Source organism: Sus scrofa, chromosome 6 (assembly GCF_054392235.1).
Source record: "Sus scrofa isolate SSC_HxYL_T2T_F1_AM1 chromosome 6, Sscrofa_HxYL_maternal_Yorkshire_Landrace_v2.0, whole genome shotgun sequence".
NCBI lineage: Eukaryota > Metazoa > Chordata > Mammalia > Artiodactyla > Suidae > Sus > Sus scrofa.
In genome coordinates, this window is record NC_139388.1 from 69,519,663 (window position 1) to 69,535,727 (window position 16,065).

The 16,065-nt window shown below is 63.0% G+C and overlaps 1 protein-coding gene across 11 annotated transcripts in view; it reads left to right on the forward strand.

The window, feature by feature from the left end:
• PRDM16 (PR/SET domain 16) overlaps nt 1-11,727 on the forward strand; it is a 307,527-nt gene extending 295,800 nt beyond the window's left edge. For 6 of the 11 annotated variants that reach the window (XM_021095209.2, XM_084962606.1, XM_084962610.1 and 3 more), the window contains 5 exons: nt 2,675-2,844; nt 3,215-3,389; nt 6,904-7,143; nt 8,042-8,216; nt 9,397-11,727. In XM_021095209.2, coding sequence (XP_020950868.2) covers nt 2,675-2,844; nt 3,215-3,389; nt 6,904-7,143; nt 8,042-8,216; nt 9,397-9,531 — 895 coding nt within the window. In that variant the 3' untranslated portion in view covers nt 9,532-11,727. The remainder of the gene's footprint in view (nt 1-2,674; nt 2,845-3,214; nt 3,390-6,903; nt 7,144-8,041; nt 8,217-9,396) is intronic. The other 5 variants (XM_084962608.1, XM_084962609.1, XM_084962613.1 and 2 more) reach the window with 1 other exon arrangement.
• Nucleotides 11,728-16,065: the final 4,338 nt, after the last annotated feature.

Genomic DNA, 16,065 nt, shown 5'->3' on the forward strand with positions numbered 1-16,065 from the left:
CACTAGCCACTTGTCAGCTTAGTTACAACGCAAATCCCAGCTGCCGGGGGGAGCCCTGCTCCCTCGCAGCCCTGGGCTCCCCAATGCCCTAAATTTCAAATGCGCTTCTCCGGACCATTTATTTCGATTAGAACCAGGAGGGGGCCAGCATCAGGATGGGTGACCACGTTAAACGTGTGGCCACCCTCTCTGGGCCGCCCACCCCGCAGAGGTTGGAGGGGAGCTCAGCTCTGTGACCGAGCGCCCAACCCTGACCTGTTTGCCATGTCGCAGTCCCACTGCTGGGTGATTCTGCACGGCTGCCAGCCTGGCTTGTAAAAAGTCCCTGCATTTCCAAGGAAACGCAAGCATTTGCCCCACAGGCCACCCTGGCACCCCAGGGGCAAGCGGAATTTCTGTAACTTCTAGGGCGTGTCGGGGGCAGAGCGGGGAGTGGGTGGCCAGACAGGACAGGCTGGGAGGTCAGTGTCCTCTTTTCTGGAGCGTGGAGAGAGGGGTGCCGGCTCAGGGGGTCCCCAGGTGTCCTTGCTGGCTGGACGCCTCCATCCCTGTGGGCTCAGAAAGACACGGCAGCCATGCCTCCCAGTGCAGGCTTGCAGGACATGGGTCCAGGTCACGAATGTCTCGAGGCTGTGGAAGGACTGGCTGTGACCAAGGCCTGATGTTCCAGGGACATCCCCAGCAGCCCAGAGGCAGCTCCACTAGTCCAGCCGTCCGGCCCCGAGCCAAGGGTGGTTCCGGAGGAGCCCGGGGAGTTCGTGTCTGGATGACAGGTGGCTCTACCTGGAGGAAGCCAGGGTCAGCCCCCATGTTATCCCTCAGGCTAGGGGTGGGGAGAGGAACGGGGAGCCTCTCGGCTTCCCAGGACGGAGATGCATCAAGCTGCCGCCCCTTTGAGCAGGGAAAGCTCAGCTCACGGGGCCCCAGAAGCCAGTGGGGGCCTTAGGCTTCCTGCCTCAGGAGCATGGGTGGGTGACCAGACTCCCGGGCAGGAACGGCCTCTGCATGTCACATCAGGCGGGCGCCTCGTGCTGGGCAGCCGGCAGTGGGAAGGCCACTTGTACGCAGCCCCTGCCGGCCTGGCCCTGGGTGGGAGGGCTCCCCAGTGTCCTCAGGCACGGCTGCATCCACATGACCCAGTGCGCGTGACCAGCGCACTGTGCTGGAGTGCGGCCACCAGCCCCTGTAGGAATGCCAGGCTCGGTCCTCAGGACAGGTCTGGCGCCTTCCAGCCAGTCTCTCTGGGTGAACTTTAATCTCCCAAGCCCTGGCACCGGCTGCATGGACTCTGTCTCCACCAGCCAGCCACCCGCTGCGCTCACCTCTCTGCTTGTTGCTCTGTATCCTAGACAGCCTGCGAGTGTGTAGATGGTGCTTTAGTGCACCTGTGCCTCTGGGGCTCAGACGAGCATCCCCAGAGAGCCGAGACCAGGTGCCTGCAAGTGTGACCTACACACGTGCACACACACCTACAAGTGTATGTGACACACACACACACGTGCAACTGGAGACCCCTGAGTGGAGTTCCTCTGCCGTGGCCCAGCTGGATGCTCAGAGCGGGTGGGAGCACTGGCGGTCAGTGGTCCAGCCTTGGCCTGGCCTCCTGCTACCAGGAGGAGACAGGGATACCTGCAGAGCTGGGGCTGTGGGTCCTCAATCTCCCTCTCTCCCTCCCCCTCTTCCCCCCTCCCGCCCCCACTCCCCTCCCCTCTTTTCTCCGGCCCTCACTCTGGGTTCCCTGTGTGATCTGGGGGACCCAGCCTCCCTCTCCCTGCCCTCCAAGCCTCTACGTGCGAAGCTCGGCAGTGCCCACTTGAGTTCCCGCAGCCGCTTCCAGGCAGTAACGCTTTGCTCTACTAAGCTGAGCATGTCGGGACATAGATATTCTGATAGATGCAACCGAAGCATCTGGAGGAAAGAGCGTCTTTTTTCTAATTTCCCAAGTGCAAGGTGCAGCCTGGCCGCTGGGGCCCTTTCAGAGGGGCACAGAGATGAAAAGCACACAGACTGGCAGTACTCTCCATCAAAGGCGTCTGTGTACAGCAGGCGCGGCAGGGAGCCCCCATCACCTCAGGGCAGTGGCGGATGCTTAGGGAGTGTCGGGGGCAGCCCCCCGGCCCCGTTAGTGGATTGGCAGGCTGAGGCCCCAAGGGAGATGGGGTCCACCCCAGGACCCACTAAGAGAGGGACCGGGCCAGCTCTGCTCGCCCTCCCCATGCCAGGGTGGGAGGAAAGCTGCAGGCGGCGGGTTCGGCCCCTCCTTCCCGTGAAACCGGTCCAGAGCATCTTTCCTGGTGCTCGGCTGCCCCCTTGAGGCCGCAGGGAGCACAACGTCCTCCGGCGGGACGGCCAGGCGCCTCCGCGAGCCTTGGTGCTGGGAGCACCCAGACGCAGAGAGGGCGAGAGATGCTGGGAGTCGCTGGAGGGTCCCAGTGCTGCCCACCCAGGGGCACATCCCCCGAGGGTCCCGCCATCTGGGCACACAGTCCAACGCGATTCGCCCCTGGGGCGGGGCGGTGGGGGGGTGGTCGGGGCTGGGGGCACCTGCTCCCAGGGGCACCTGGGCCGGGACCACATCCGCGTTCCAGGCTGCCATCCAGCGGCCGCGGGGACGCGCGTGGGCAGGGTCTCCGCAAGGCGGGGGCGGGGCTGCTCTGAGGCCCGTGTCTTCCAGGTGTAAGTACTGCGACCGCTCCTTCAGCATCTCCTCCAACCTCCAGCGGCACGTCCGCAACATCCACAACAAGGAGAAGCCTTTCAAATGCCACCTGTGCAACCGCTGCTTCGGGCAGCAGACCAACCTGGACAGACACCTCAAGAAGCACGAGCACGAGCACGCACCAGGTGGGGGCCAGCCCCTTGGACAGCAGGGGAGGGGGGGACTCGGAAGATGGGTGGAGATGTGAGGTGGGGGCAGGGAGGGGCGGGGAGGGGAGGGGGGAAAGGAGTGAGGAGAGGAGGGCGCAGGAGAGGAGACAAGGGGTGGGGAGGAGGGGGGTGGGGAGGAGGGGGAGGGGAGGGGACAAGTGGGGAGAGGGGGAGGAGTGGGGAGGGGAGGCGAGGGGGGGGAGGGGAGGGGAGAGCCAGTTCATCAGGGAGAATCTCCTACTCTTGGGTCTCCCTAAGAAGGGGGTCCCCTCAGAGGCCCCTCGTGCTGGCCAGAGGGCCGGGTGCAGCGGAGGGAAGCCCGGCCCTGATGCCCGGCTCCCCGCAGTGAGCCAGCATTCGGGGGTCCTCACCAACCACCTGGGGACCAGCGCCTCCTCCCCCACCTCCGAGTCGGACAACCACGCACTTTTAGACGAGAAGGAAGACTCCTATTTCTCTGAAATCAGAAACTTTATCGCCAACAGCGAGATGAACCAAGCCTCGACGCGATCGGACAAACGGTAAGAAACCCTATCTGGGGCCCAGGAAAGTCTGACCCCCTGAAGGTCACGCCTAGAGCAGGGGCCCCACCTGGCGCCAGGACCAGGAACCTTGCCCTCTGCCTCGGCCCCTCCACCTGCAGAGGGTGGCACTCAGGGCAGCACCAGGGCCAAAACAGCCAGCAGGGTTCTGCTTCGAGGGTAACAGACGTGCAGCCAGCCAGGCGTTGTCAGCCAGCCACTGGCTCTGTGGCCCTAGCTCTGCCCACACCTCTGGCAACTGAGGGTCTCATTACATCTAATTTAGGCACTGAAGTTTTCTTAACAAGACTGCTGCCCCTTTACACAGACACAAAAAGCAGAAACATGGCAGAATTCACCTCCCGGGGCGTGGGGGGGTATTCCCGCAAAACCGGGGCCCCAGGGCTCCGCTGGAAGAGAATCAGAGCTGCCCAAACCCCAGTGTCCTCAGGGCTGTGAGGCTCCCCCAGTCCTGCTGCAGGAAACGAGGCCTGGAGAAGTGGGGTGCCTGCTCCAGCCACACAGCCGGGCCCAGAGCCCCAGCCCACCTGCTCTCCATGGGGGATCTGCAGCTCGGTGGCCCTGGGGCCCTAGACCCTACCCACCCCCAGCGAGGTGAGAAGGGTCCCGCTGGGCACCCAGCTCCCCAGGGGCCCACTGCTTCCCTAGGACGGGCTGCGTCATCCTCATCGCTGGCACTCCGGAGACGTGTTCACATGGACATGGCACTTGGACCCTTACTGGCTCCTCTAAGCCCTAAATCCGTGCCCTGGGGAGGTGATCTCTCCTGGCACCTGGATGGGCTCAGAGGCCCCACCCCCCCACGCCTGGCAGTGGAGACCCGGATCCCCGGAGCACCCCTGTCCAGTCTGCAGCCAAGAGTGTATGTCCATCCCCAGCTCGGGGCCCACTGGTCTCCTGGGAACCCGGCCCTGCCCTCTCTCCAGGGTGCGAGACTGCAGTCAGGCAGCACTCCCAGGCTCTGTCTGAGAGCTGTCCAGGGTTCCGGCCATGTGATCTCGGCCTTCAGAGAAAGTCAGGGGCGTGAGCACCTGGGGACCAGGCCACAAGGCACATCCCAGCCCCTAAAGACTTTCCTCTGCCCTGTGGCCCCTGCACCCAGGGCAAAGCCAGGCCAGAGGCAACCAGCAAATGCAGGGCTCCTCCCCGGGGTGGGCACTGGACAGCCCCCCACCAGCCAGGCCTCGGGTGGCAGGCCCAGCTCTCAGCCACAAGGTGGACACTTCAGGAGGGCCACCGGGACAGAGGAGTTGTCCCTAGAGAGGAGAGGGCACAGCACAACCCTAACCCCATGGAGCGGAGTGTTTCAACCAGGGCCCCCTGGCGGGGAGTGAGGCCCAAGCAGCCTGCAGACCTGGCCCTCGGTGGCCTCTCCTGGGGAAGCCCCATCCCAGGAGCCAGGGAGCCCCACGGAAGGTGCCCCCGACATCACTAGGGAGCGGGAACTGCCGTCACGGTTGACGTTTCCACTCCTCCGCGGAAAGTGGCAGGACGTGGCGCATCCGCTGGGGGAGAATTATCGCCCCGTCCCGTCTCCTTCGGTGAGAAGTCAGCCTTCTGGCCCCACAATCCCATGGCCCCCAGCGGAGTTCTGTCCCCAAGCTGAGATGTTGAATCCTGCCTCCAGCACCTCAGTGCGACCTTGATCTCATCTGGAGGCAGGCTCTTTACCGGTGTCATCAGTGAGAACAAGGCCTCTGGCGTTGGGGACCCACAGCCCAGAGGACCGCTGTCCTCCTAAAAGGGGGGGTTCAGACACGCACCCGGGGAGACACCCCTTGAAGACGAAGGAGGGCTGGCTGATGTGTCTGCCCGCCGCGGGGCCCCAGGGTCACCAGCACCAGGGGAGAGGCCTGGGCAGACCATCCCTCACGGGCTCAGGGTCCAGCGCTGGGATGCAGAGATCTCGGGAGCCTAGGAGAGGTGGCGCCTGCCGGTTGCGCCGCGGCTTCGGGGCTGGGTCGCCGTGGCCCTGGGGACACTCCCGCACCCCGACTGCTGTTCGAAAACCTGGACACACCCTGCCTGAGGCCGACTGTACCCAGACCCCACACCCTCTCCCTGCTGTATCCACGCCCCCCACCCAGTGAGCCCGGGTGCTAGACACAGGCCTCCTACCAACTAGCAGGCCCTCTGCGCAGAGCAGGGGTGGGGGCACAGAGCCCTGGTCCCAGCGCCCTGGTAGAGGGGCCTATACGTAAAATTGCAGGGTGAGCTCGGGTTTGACTAAAGGACACACAGGGCTTCATGCTGATCTGAGCCCCGGGGCCCAGGGCTCCCCGCCTGTACTGCATCAGCCCTCGGCCTGGGGGCTATTCTCACGTCAACTGGAGGCCATGGGCACCAAGGTGGCAACCCCGCCCAAGGGGCCCCGCTGCCGAGACCCAGGGAGGGAGGCAGGACCCAGCCCGAGGTTCTTGCTGCTGGTGGACGGTCGTGCGCCTGGTGTCCAGCGGGGCGTCCATGTCAGGGCCCCGCCATCCCGGGAGGCAGGTACCTTCCCCGGAAGGACAAGAGACGAAGGTGGGAAGGGCCGGAGCAGGGCCATCGGGGCCTCCCCCAGCCCAGGGCCTCACTTGGCTCTGCGCCTGGAGGTGGTGACCTCTTGGAGACCTGTCGCAAGCAGGACCCTGCGTCTCCTGTGACAGAGGCCAGCGTGCCGAGCAAGGTCCAGGAGGAGGAGGGCTCTGTGTTGTGCCCCCCACCTGCTCCATCCACCTGTTGGACACCTGCCCAGGTGGCCTCGGGCCCAGCCCCCCTGTGGCCCCGTGTCTGGTCACAGACTTACAGACAAAACATGCACACCTGGTGACATTTTCTGAAGGGAACAAGCACCCACGCCCTCACTGCTGCTTTTTCTTCTCAATAACGGGGACCCAGACTGAGAGAGGCCAGCCCGGCTGCAGTGACCTCGAGGGAGGCGGGCGGGCTCTGGGCTGCAGGGGAGCCCCCCTGTCTCTGAAGCCCACTCACCCTGGCGGGTCACACGGCTGACAGCAGCGGGTCCAAAACCCTGGATCCCAGATGCTCCATCTGCAGGGGGGCGGGGCCTCGGCCCCCACCCCGTCCTCCTGTCCTCAAAGGGGCGGACGGGAGGAGTGAGCATGCAAGAGGGCTGGGCCAGCCACCCTCCTGAGCTCGGAGCCCCTCACCCTGAGGGCGCCCTTCCTGCAGCGCCGGGACCCCCTCCTCCCCTGGGGGGGCCATGGGTTCCTTTCCTGAGGCCCGGAGTGGCCCACGCTGGCGTCGCAGGAGCCCTGCTCTGAGCGGTCTCTGCCCGGCCCTCAGCAGGCATCCCTCGCCCCTTGAATTAGTCGGTCCACAGGGACGGCGGCTGAGGCCGCAGGTGGGCACGCCAGCCTGTGGCTCTGAGGGCTGAGGGACCACAGAGGTGGGTCCTGGAAGGGACCTGGGAGGGAGGGCGTCGGGGAAGGCAGTGGAGCCAGCGTCAGCCCCTGGGCATCCGCATCCAACGCCCTCCGTGTCCCTTCAGGCCGGAAGTGCAGGACCTGGACGGCACCTCCCAGTGCCCGGGCCTGGCGGGCGGGAAGCCGGAGGATGCGGAGGAGGAGGAGGAGGAGGACGAGCTGGAGGAGGAAGATGAAGACAGTGTGGCAGGGAAGTCCCAGGACGACGCGGCGTCCCCCACCCCCGACCCACAGGGCGCCTACGAGGACGAGGAGGACGAGGAGCCGCCCGCCGCCCTGGCCGTGGGCTTCGGCCACACCCGAAGGTGGGCGCCTGCCTCCACGGGCCACGCGTGATCGGGGACCTGTGTGGGGCAGGGGGGGAGCTCACTCGCACCCGCGTCCTCCCAGCGGCGTTTCTCCTGCAGGGGCTTCGTTACCAGGCCTGGGGGTGGCCAGGCCTGAGGATGGGGCGTCCGGGCCCCAGGCCTCCATACCCCCCCTCACACACATACACACACACACATAGACGTACGCAGACACACACAGAGACACACGCAGACACACACAGACGTACACACAGACACACACACCGATATACAGACACACCCACACACACACACGCAGATGAACACACACACAGACACACCGATATACAGACACGTACACACACACACACAGACACACTGATATACAGACACACACACACACACACAGATATACACACACAGACACACCCAGAGACGCACATACACAGACACCCCCCCCCCACACACACACACACATGTCCCCAGAGTGGGGGAGGAGAAGGCGGAGGAGGAGCTGGTCCTGGACCCCAGGCTGAGTCCGCAGCCACCTGCAGCCCAGGGCAGGGACAGTGGGCCTCCGGAGGGCTGTGCAGGACAGGGGCCGAGCACCTGCAGTTGGTGCCCTGAGCTACTTCCCCCACATCCCGCATTGGGAGCCCGCGCCCCTCAGAGCTGCCCAGACCCCCCGGCGCCCCGGGTGCCCTGCCTGCTGGTTGCCGTGTGCGCACACATCCTCACTGCCTTCCAGCTCCTGCTCGTGCGGCTTCTGTCCAGGTGTCTGCGTGTCCGTGTGTCTGTCTCCTTGTGCATGTGGCTTGTGGAGACGCCGTGGCGTGCATGCAGGCACGGAGCCGGCCAAGAGGCGGCAGAGGCCCGGCCAGCTAACAGCAGGCCCCTCTCCCGGTCGTTGGTGCAGGTGTGTTGAGGAGCAGCCGGGCGGTCTGTTAGCTTTGGAGCCGATGCCGACTTTTGGGAAGGGGCTGGATCTCCGCAGAGCAGCTGAGGAAGCATTTGAAGTTAAGGATGTGCTTAATTCCACCTTAGATTCTGAGACTTTAAAACAGACCCTGTACAGGCAGGCTAAGAACCAGGTAGGTACCGGCCAGAGCCCACCCCTCGCACCCCCCCAGGCTGGACGGCAGCGGCAGCCGCGCCTCATCCACTGGGGACGGCCTCGCTTCTCTTTGTGGCTGTCCCCCGTCTGCCTGGGGGACACCCAGGGCCCTGGCCCTTTCCCGCCCATGGCATTGGCTAAAGAGACCCCCGAATGACCCTGTTTCCTGCAACCAGGGGTGGGGCAGGGAGAGCTTGAGGGCAGGGGGACACAGCCAGACCTCCCAAGGGCGCGCCCCGTGGTGCTCACGGACACGTGGGTTCCTGTTCTCGAGTCCCCAGGGGGAGGTGTCCATCGGCAGGTGTCCAGCCCTCGTGGCTGCACTGGCCTCTGACCCAGACAGGAGCTGACAGTAGTCCAGGGTTTTCTTGAGGGACGCTGGCACGTCGGGGGTCCCTGATTTCAAGCTGCGGCTGTGACAGGCTCGGGGGGCCACCGGGCCGGCCGGGCACGCCTCTGTTCCCCCGTGTAGGTGCCACGGGCCCTGCCTCCCGCTTCTCTCCAGCCTGGGGGGCCGGGGGTTTCCCTCAGCTCTGTGCAGCCCACCTGAGTCTCAGCAAAAGCCGTCTGCGTGTCTGTCTGCGTCTCTTTACTAATCCTGTCCAGACCGTGACCATGGGGGCCTCCCCGTCCCCCACCAGCTCTGAGCGGCCCGGGTCCCGTCCCCTCGTACCCTGTCGGCAAGGCCGGGATGCTCTCGGCTCTGAAACACTGCACATCGCGTCCCCCGAGCAGCTCTGTGCTGTCACCACAGTCATCCAAACGGGCGCCCCCACCAGGCAGGGCCTGAGCCTTGTCACCCAGGGTTCCTGCCTCCTGGTCCCTCCCAAGCGCTGGCTTGCCTGTGACTTCCTGCTGGTCACCAGGAGGTGTAGAGGCCACTGCGGGGGGTGGGGGGGACGTGCCTGCAAGAGGCTGAGGGAGGGCCCTGGGCACGGGCCCCCGCCGTCCACAGCCCCGGTCCCCTCCGCACAAGCCCTCCCACACCTTCCTGCGCTGCGGGCCGGCCCCGCGCCTCTGCCACTCCTCACCTCTGGGTCTGAGGCCGGCCGGAGCAGGTGGGCGGCCGGGAAGGGGCACGGACGGAGACGGCCTGGGTCTGCAGGGCGCACGCCGCTCACCGCTGGCCCACGTGGCCTCGCCCTCTCTCCCACCAGGCGTACGCAATGATGCTGTCCCTGACCGAGGACCCCCCTCTCCACGCCTCCTCCCAGAGCCCGCTGGACGCTTGGTTGAACGTCACGGGAGCCACGCCCGAGGCCGGAGCCTTTAACCCCATCAACCACCTGTGACCGGCCGGGATGGGGCGGGGTCAGAGTCCGAGCGAGGCCACCACAGGCCCCCGACGTCCCCACAGAAATGCCAGCTGCGCCAGGTGGAGGTGCGGCCTCGGGGAGCTGGTGTGGCCTGGGGCCAGGCCAAGGAGCGCCCTCGTCCCCGTGCCTGCCCACCCCCCCCGCCGGGCGCCGTCCTCCCAGCACCACCCACCGCCACCTCCTCCGGTGGAGACTCCGGACACAGAGGCCTTGGTGCCGTGGAGGGTTTCACCGTCTCTGAGAACGGGTCTCGAGGACGGACGGCTTCGAGACGGTCCAGCGAACACCGCCTGGGCACAGCACGGCGAGCCGCCTGCAGAGTCAACTCCGTGGGAGAGTGCGGAATCGGAACCCCCAACGGACGCCGCAGGCCACAGCCGGGCACCCGCGTGGTGTCTGCATGGCAGGAACGGACAGCCGGGCGTGCTCGCGAGAGGGGGTCGCCCCAGCCGATTTTTATAAGGAAATGACGAGAATGACCCTTTTGGTCACCTTATTGACGACAGAGTCTATTTAAGCATGTGGTTTTAAAAATAGACAGTATTTTTTAAAAAAATCAAAAAGTGACTTGCAAATTGTTTTTTAAAAGTAATTTTGCATTGCTTTGAAGTCTCAGCTTATTTGCAAACCCAAACCTGCCTGGGAACCAGCAGTGCGTTTGGGGCGTCCTCTGTCCTGTAGATAATGGAGAAATTTTCTATCCCTGACCGTGTTTGTAAAGCCAAGGCGGTTTTAGGCGCCCCGGGCAGACCGGGGGGGCAGGGCCCACTCCCGTGAGCAGTGGCAGACTGTGCCCTGGAGTCTTAGATGCGGTGTCCTGGGCTGGCCCAAGGCTGGGACTCGGAGAGGTGCCTGCCGTCGTGTGACGTGGGATGCGTGCCCGTGGCCGCCACCAAGACCCCCCAATTGTCTGGGGCAGGTCGGAGCCGTGGCTTGGTCCCCGACGCAGAGCTGGGCCGGGCCCTGAAGTTCCCACCCCACGTCTGTGCCTCGGCCGCCCCGTGCCAGCCCCCCTCCCCACCCCCACCGCTCGTCAAACGGACGAGGGGAAGGCAGCAGGCATTTCCGGGGGGCCACCTGGGGCGCAATCAGGCTCCAGGCTGCCGAGCAGCACATGCCACCGAGACCCCGGACCCAGGACCCGATAGCCGCTTCGCTCTTTGTGTGGGTTCCTGGCGGGCGGGACCCGGCTCCAGAACGAAGGGCGTCCAGTCGTGACCTACTGCAAAGAGCAGAGACAGCACAGCCCCGTGGGGACACGCCTCCCGGGGACCGGCTACTGCTCCGCTCGGATGGGCTTTAAATTATTCCCGTAGGGGCCAATTTCAAATAATAGTTTTTTTTTTTTTTTCCCTGATGGAATTTACCTTAATCTGTATATAACTTGTAATTTTTTCTAATTCATTTCTTTTCTTATTTTATTTCTTCCTTAACAGTATTTTTGGCATTAGACATTCTTATTGTGAAGAAATAATGTTAATATAAGTATCTAGTGAAGGACCAAAACCATGTAATAAGGTTGTGTGTCGTGTGATCCGTAACCAGGGAGTGGGGCGATTTTTAATGTGCCAAATACCCCGCGTCCCCCCCCCCACGAATCCTGCTGCCCGTTTTCCAGACAATCATGTGTTTTTGTTAAATTTGAGTTTCGGTTGCATTTGCATTTAAGACAAGTGTTCTATTTATTTCCTTTATTGTTTGGAAGAAAGAAGAAGCGCACCCTAACAAGAAGAGAAATTGCCCAAGGTGCCCTGGAACAGGTGTGAAAATACAGACGGTGGTGGGGCCGCTGCGGGCCCCCGTCCGGCCACTCCCCCGGCCGAGACAATCGTGAGCCTGGGCACGTGGGCGTCCGGCCGCAGGGAGGTCCCCCCAGGGCGCCCCAGACCCAGCTCTGGGCTTCAGCCTTTCCCCGATGGCATCAAGGCGACAGACTCAGAACGACCTGCAGGTGCTCGGGCTGGAAGGTGGCCCCGGGGCGGCCGCTGGCATGAGGACGGGCAGACGCCAGCACTCACGCCCCCTCGGCATCCTCGACCCCCCTCGGCCAGACCCGCCTGGTGTAGGAATTTCCAGCTTCCCCTTGATCGAGTTGGGACCCCTCTGGAAAGTCCTCCTCCGTTACAAACACCCCATTTCTGTAAACCCAAATTATATGATTCTTCTGGTAAAGAATAAGGTGTGTGCTTTTTTTTGCGATATGATTCTCTCGGTCTGAAACAGGACGCGCGGGCCGGCGGAGGCCTCCCTCCCGCTCTGGGCTGTCTGTGACCGCCGTGGTCATTCTTTTCCGGCCCATCTCCCTAAGCATTTCCTTCTTTCTTCCCCTCTCCCCCAAGAGCCCGGTTGCCCATTTTAAGTCCTATTTTTTTTTTTCTTTTTGTCCCTGAGAACGATCAGCACAAGCCCGGTTTCTCCTCGGGCCGAGCACGTGGCAGGCGTTGGGGGGGGTCTGTCCTTGACCCTCTGAGAAGAGAGAACTGTTTCCTGTGCCCGGCGCGTCCATCCGTGAGGCGTCGCCTCAAAGCTCAGCACTCCCCCCGCCACAGCGAGCTGCCTCCCCCGGTCCTTCCTGGGCACCAGCACAAGCTGCCCTCTCAGGCCCAGACGCCTCCACGTGCCAGGAAACCCCCCGGAGCCAGGGACCCTGGGCCTGGCTGGAGAATCCCAAGACCCCAGCCTCAGAGCAGGGATGTGGCAGGACGGGCTGGCCGCTGTGTCTGCGGGCAGGTGGCCAGGTCAGGGCTGTAAACTGGGGCCCCACTGGGCCAGGCCCTTTGTTCCCGCCGCTACTGCTCCCCGTTTGGGCGGTTCACCCCCAAATGGAAGGAGGCCGCCTCCCTCTCCCCTCCTCTGCCCCTCAGACCCTAGCCCCCCATGGGCCCTCCCCCTCCCATTCCCAGGACAGTCGGGTGGGATCCCGGGCCTCCCAGCCTTTCAGGAGTGGGACCCCAAAGCCCCCAGATGCAAACCCAGGAGCTGCATTACTGCATCTCAGCTGGAACCCCAGGGTGCAGGCCTGAGAGGGGGGAGCCTGAGACACTGTCCGGCCCCCGCGGGCTTCCTGCCACCAGTCTGTCCAGGCCCTGATTGGCCCAGCCACCCGCCCCCGCCCTTGCCCCATGGCCCCAGAGCCTGGCCCCGGAAAATCCGAGGGCCTTTGACCCGGATTTTGACTCTGTCCCGGCCACTTCCTCACTGAGCGTTCGCAAAGCACTTGCCTGAAGACCTATCCCTTGTGTCAGCCTCGAAGGCTCGAAGCACTGGATTGTGGTCCGCCCTGCCCCCTGCCCCCGTCCCCCTGCCCAAGTGACTGAAGTCTACTGAGCTGTATTCACTGTGCTGTCCTGGGGAGGGGCGAGGGCAGTGCCCCCCCCCCCGGGAGAGCACCCCGCAGCACTGCCTGGGGGACCGACGGGGAGCCAGCCACCTCGCACCCCTCCCGGCTGGGGACGCGAGGACACAGCTGCTCCTGGTGGGTGGCGGGCAGCCGGGTCTCAAAAGCCATGAAACTGTGTCTCTGTAGCAATGAGTGATACTGTGACCAAGACGTCCTCGCGTTCTTCCAAGGAGCGTCCCTTTTCTTCCCCGGCCGTTCCAGTGTTGCGTTCTTTTCTGCCACCGGTGCGTGGCACCACTTTGGGGAAAAAAGAAAAGCAAAAGAAAAAGCAAAGGAAACGACAAGGCAGCTGGAGTTTCCAAACGTGCAATTCCCTTGTGAACAAAGTAACCCTAAGAGTTTCTTCCCGTGAACGTCACCTCGTCGCCGTCCTCTTCCTCACGAGGGGAGGCTGAGCCCCGCGTCAGAACGTGCGCGTCCGCGGGAGATGCAGACCCGTGCGCATCCGAGTCAGCCCGCGCCGTCGTGACCCTACAGATCTGGTCGAGGCGTTTGGGTTTTTTTTTTTTTTTTCTTTTAAAACTCTGAGTGTTGAAAGAGAAATCAACTGTAAATGTCTGGTTTTCATGTTTTCCTAAAAAACAGAGAAAGCAACCATGGAGAAGGAGGCTGGTGTGTGCCCCACGTCCCCTGATTGTAAATTGCTTCTGTTCTAAGTGAACCGTGCATGACGCGTGTTTAGCAGAGTCATTATCGTGTCTGTCCGTGAAATTTTTATGACAAGGAAAATCTCGTAGATGCACTTACCGAATATGTGATTAGGGTCTATGCCCGCGAGACCGGGAGTCCCCGACCTGCCCACGCGAAGGGCGCAGCTCCTGATGCGGAAACCGCTGCGGGAGGAGAAAAGATACACAAAGACACGAAGGGTAGGAGTCCTCCAGAGCAGGGCTCTGCAGGGTTCACTTCGATGCTTGTGGTGAAGGCAGACGTACGTGCGTAGAGAAGTTTCTTTGAGAAGAAGCCTAGGAGACGCTGATTTTCAGGTCAATGCTGTAGACTAGGGCTGTGTACACATGTAATCTTCCTGATGCGCCAATGAATTTATACATGAGATTGATATGCAATAAATCTGTGTGCTTTTCTAAGCCTCCGAGCCCGCGAGCTTCACTGAGGGAGCGCGGGGGCCCCCGGGGCGGGAGAACCGAAGGGAGAGACGGGCGCAGCCTGTGGCGAGGCGACCAGCCCTGGTGGACGGCCCCGCGCAGGCTCCGGCGCTCGCGAAGCCATCCTCCCGACACCACCAGGGGGGCGGGTACCCTGGCTGTTCCCATTTTCCAGAAAAGAGCCACCTCAGAGAGGGCACCATCCACCCCGACAGCTTCACAGGGAGAGGGGGCTCTCCAGGGGTGCCCTCCCCTAGCTGTGCCAGTCTCCAGGTGGGTCCACGCTCAAGCATAGTGGCCTCCAGGGGTGCCCTCCACCAGGGGTGCCCTCCGCCAGGGGTGCCCTCTCCAGGCGTGCCCACCCCCAGGTGTGCAAGCCCCAAGGCCTGTCCCCCGGTTGCTGCCCGCATGGACCCCTGTCCAGGGCTTCCTGGTGGTGGAGCAGCGCATCCTGCAGGACGAGGCCCAGGTCTGCCTCCTCCTTCGAATGGATTCCCCACCAGCCAGCGCCCCCAGAGCCGATGCCCAGAGGGTCTGGGGCTGAGCCAATGCCTGGGGCTGCAGGGCAGCAGCCCCTGCCCCCAGGGCACCCCTCCTCTGAGTACCCCGACATTCCATCTGGGGGCCACCTGCCTTCACAGGGTCCCAGCCCCCCACCTGATTCTGCTCTGACTGAGAGGCCTGAAGCGGTTAAGCCACAAAAAGTGGATGCTTTCTCCGGAATCAGGCCTTGTGGGGTCCCCCACGGGGAGCTCCCTGAACCTCTCCCCCACAGGAGTCCCCACTCTGCTTTCTGCCAACACAGACATTAACTGGTGTCATTCAGGTGTCCCCTAGGCCTGCAGTCTCCGGGCCAGCCCACCCTGCGCCAGGTCCCCAACTTCTCCTGGGCTCCCCCTCCCTCCTGGCCCCCTCCTGCTGGCAGACCCCCAGGCCCTCTGGATCCTCAGACACAGGCAGGTTAAGGGGCTCCCTCTGCCTGGAGGCAGACACACCTGAAGGGTGCCAGGCCAGAGGTGGCATGTCTGGAAAATACCTGGCTGGGAGTGTCGGGTGGTGGGGGATCAGCTGTGCACAAGCAGCTTCTCTGGGAGGCTGACGCTGGTGCCTGGACTTCTGGCTTCTCCAAGTGGGACTCCTGCAGGAAAGCCCAGCTTTTGGGCGGCATTTCAGTTGCCTGACACCTGCTCATCATCAAGCCCTCCATTGCTCACTCACCTGGCCAATCCTACAGGTAACTTCTTCCCTGCCCTGCGGCCTCCTGTCCATCCCCACAGCTTCTTGCCCCCATACACGCCACCCTCACCCACTCAAGCCAGGGAAGCTAGACCCCAAGTTCCCAGGACTCTCACCAGCAGCCGACCCCTAAGCACGAGGTGAGGTGAGCAGCAACTTCCACACCCCACGTGGCTGGACACGGTGCCTCTCTGACAAAACGACCCACCCACAGTGGCCCATGGTCCTCCCCTAGACGGCGGAAGAAAAATCCATGTCAAACAGAAAGCGGGCAGCACCCCTCCTCCCCACAGCTTTAAAGAGCCGGGGGCCAGAGTCTCCCCACAGCCCACTTCTCGGGTTCTGAGAACACACAGGGGCCCTGAGCCTCTGTTCACGGAGTCAGAAATTATCACCTGCACTGGATTTGAGGCTTTAAAGATGGAAAGTGCCCTGGTTGATATCTCCTTCCCCGAAGCTGCCTTGAAACACACTCAGTGAAGGCAAGTTTCACAAACAAATGAAGGGAAAGAATGAATGGATGATGGCTGGATGAATGGTGGATGGATGGTGGACGGATGGATGAATCGATGGATGGATGGGTGATGAATGGATAAACAGATGGGTGGATGGATGATGGATGGATGGAGAGGTAGAAAGACAGAAGGATGGACAGAGAAATGGAGAGATGGATGGTTTGTTGGATGGATGGCAGAAGGTTTGCTGTAAGGGCCCTCACTCACTGTGGACCCTGGGACCTCCAGTGCCTCTGGCAGGGTCTGAACATGT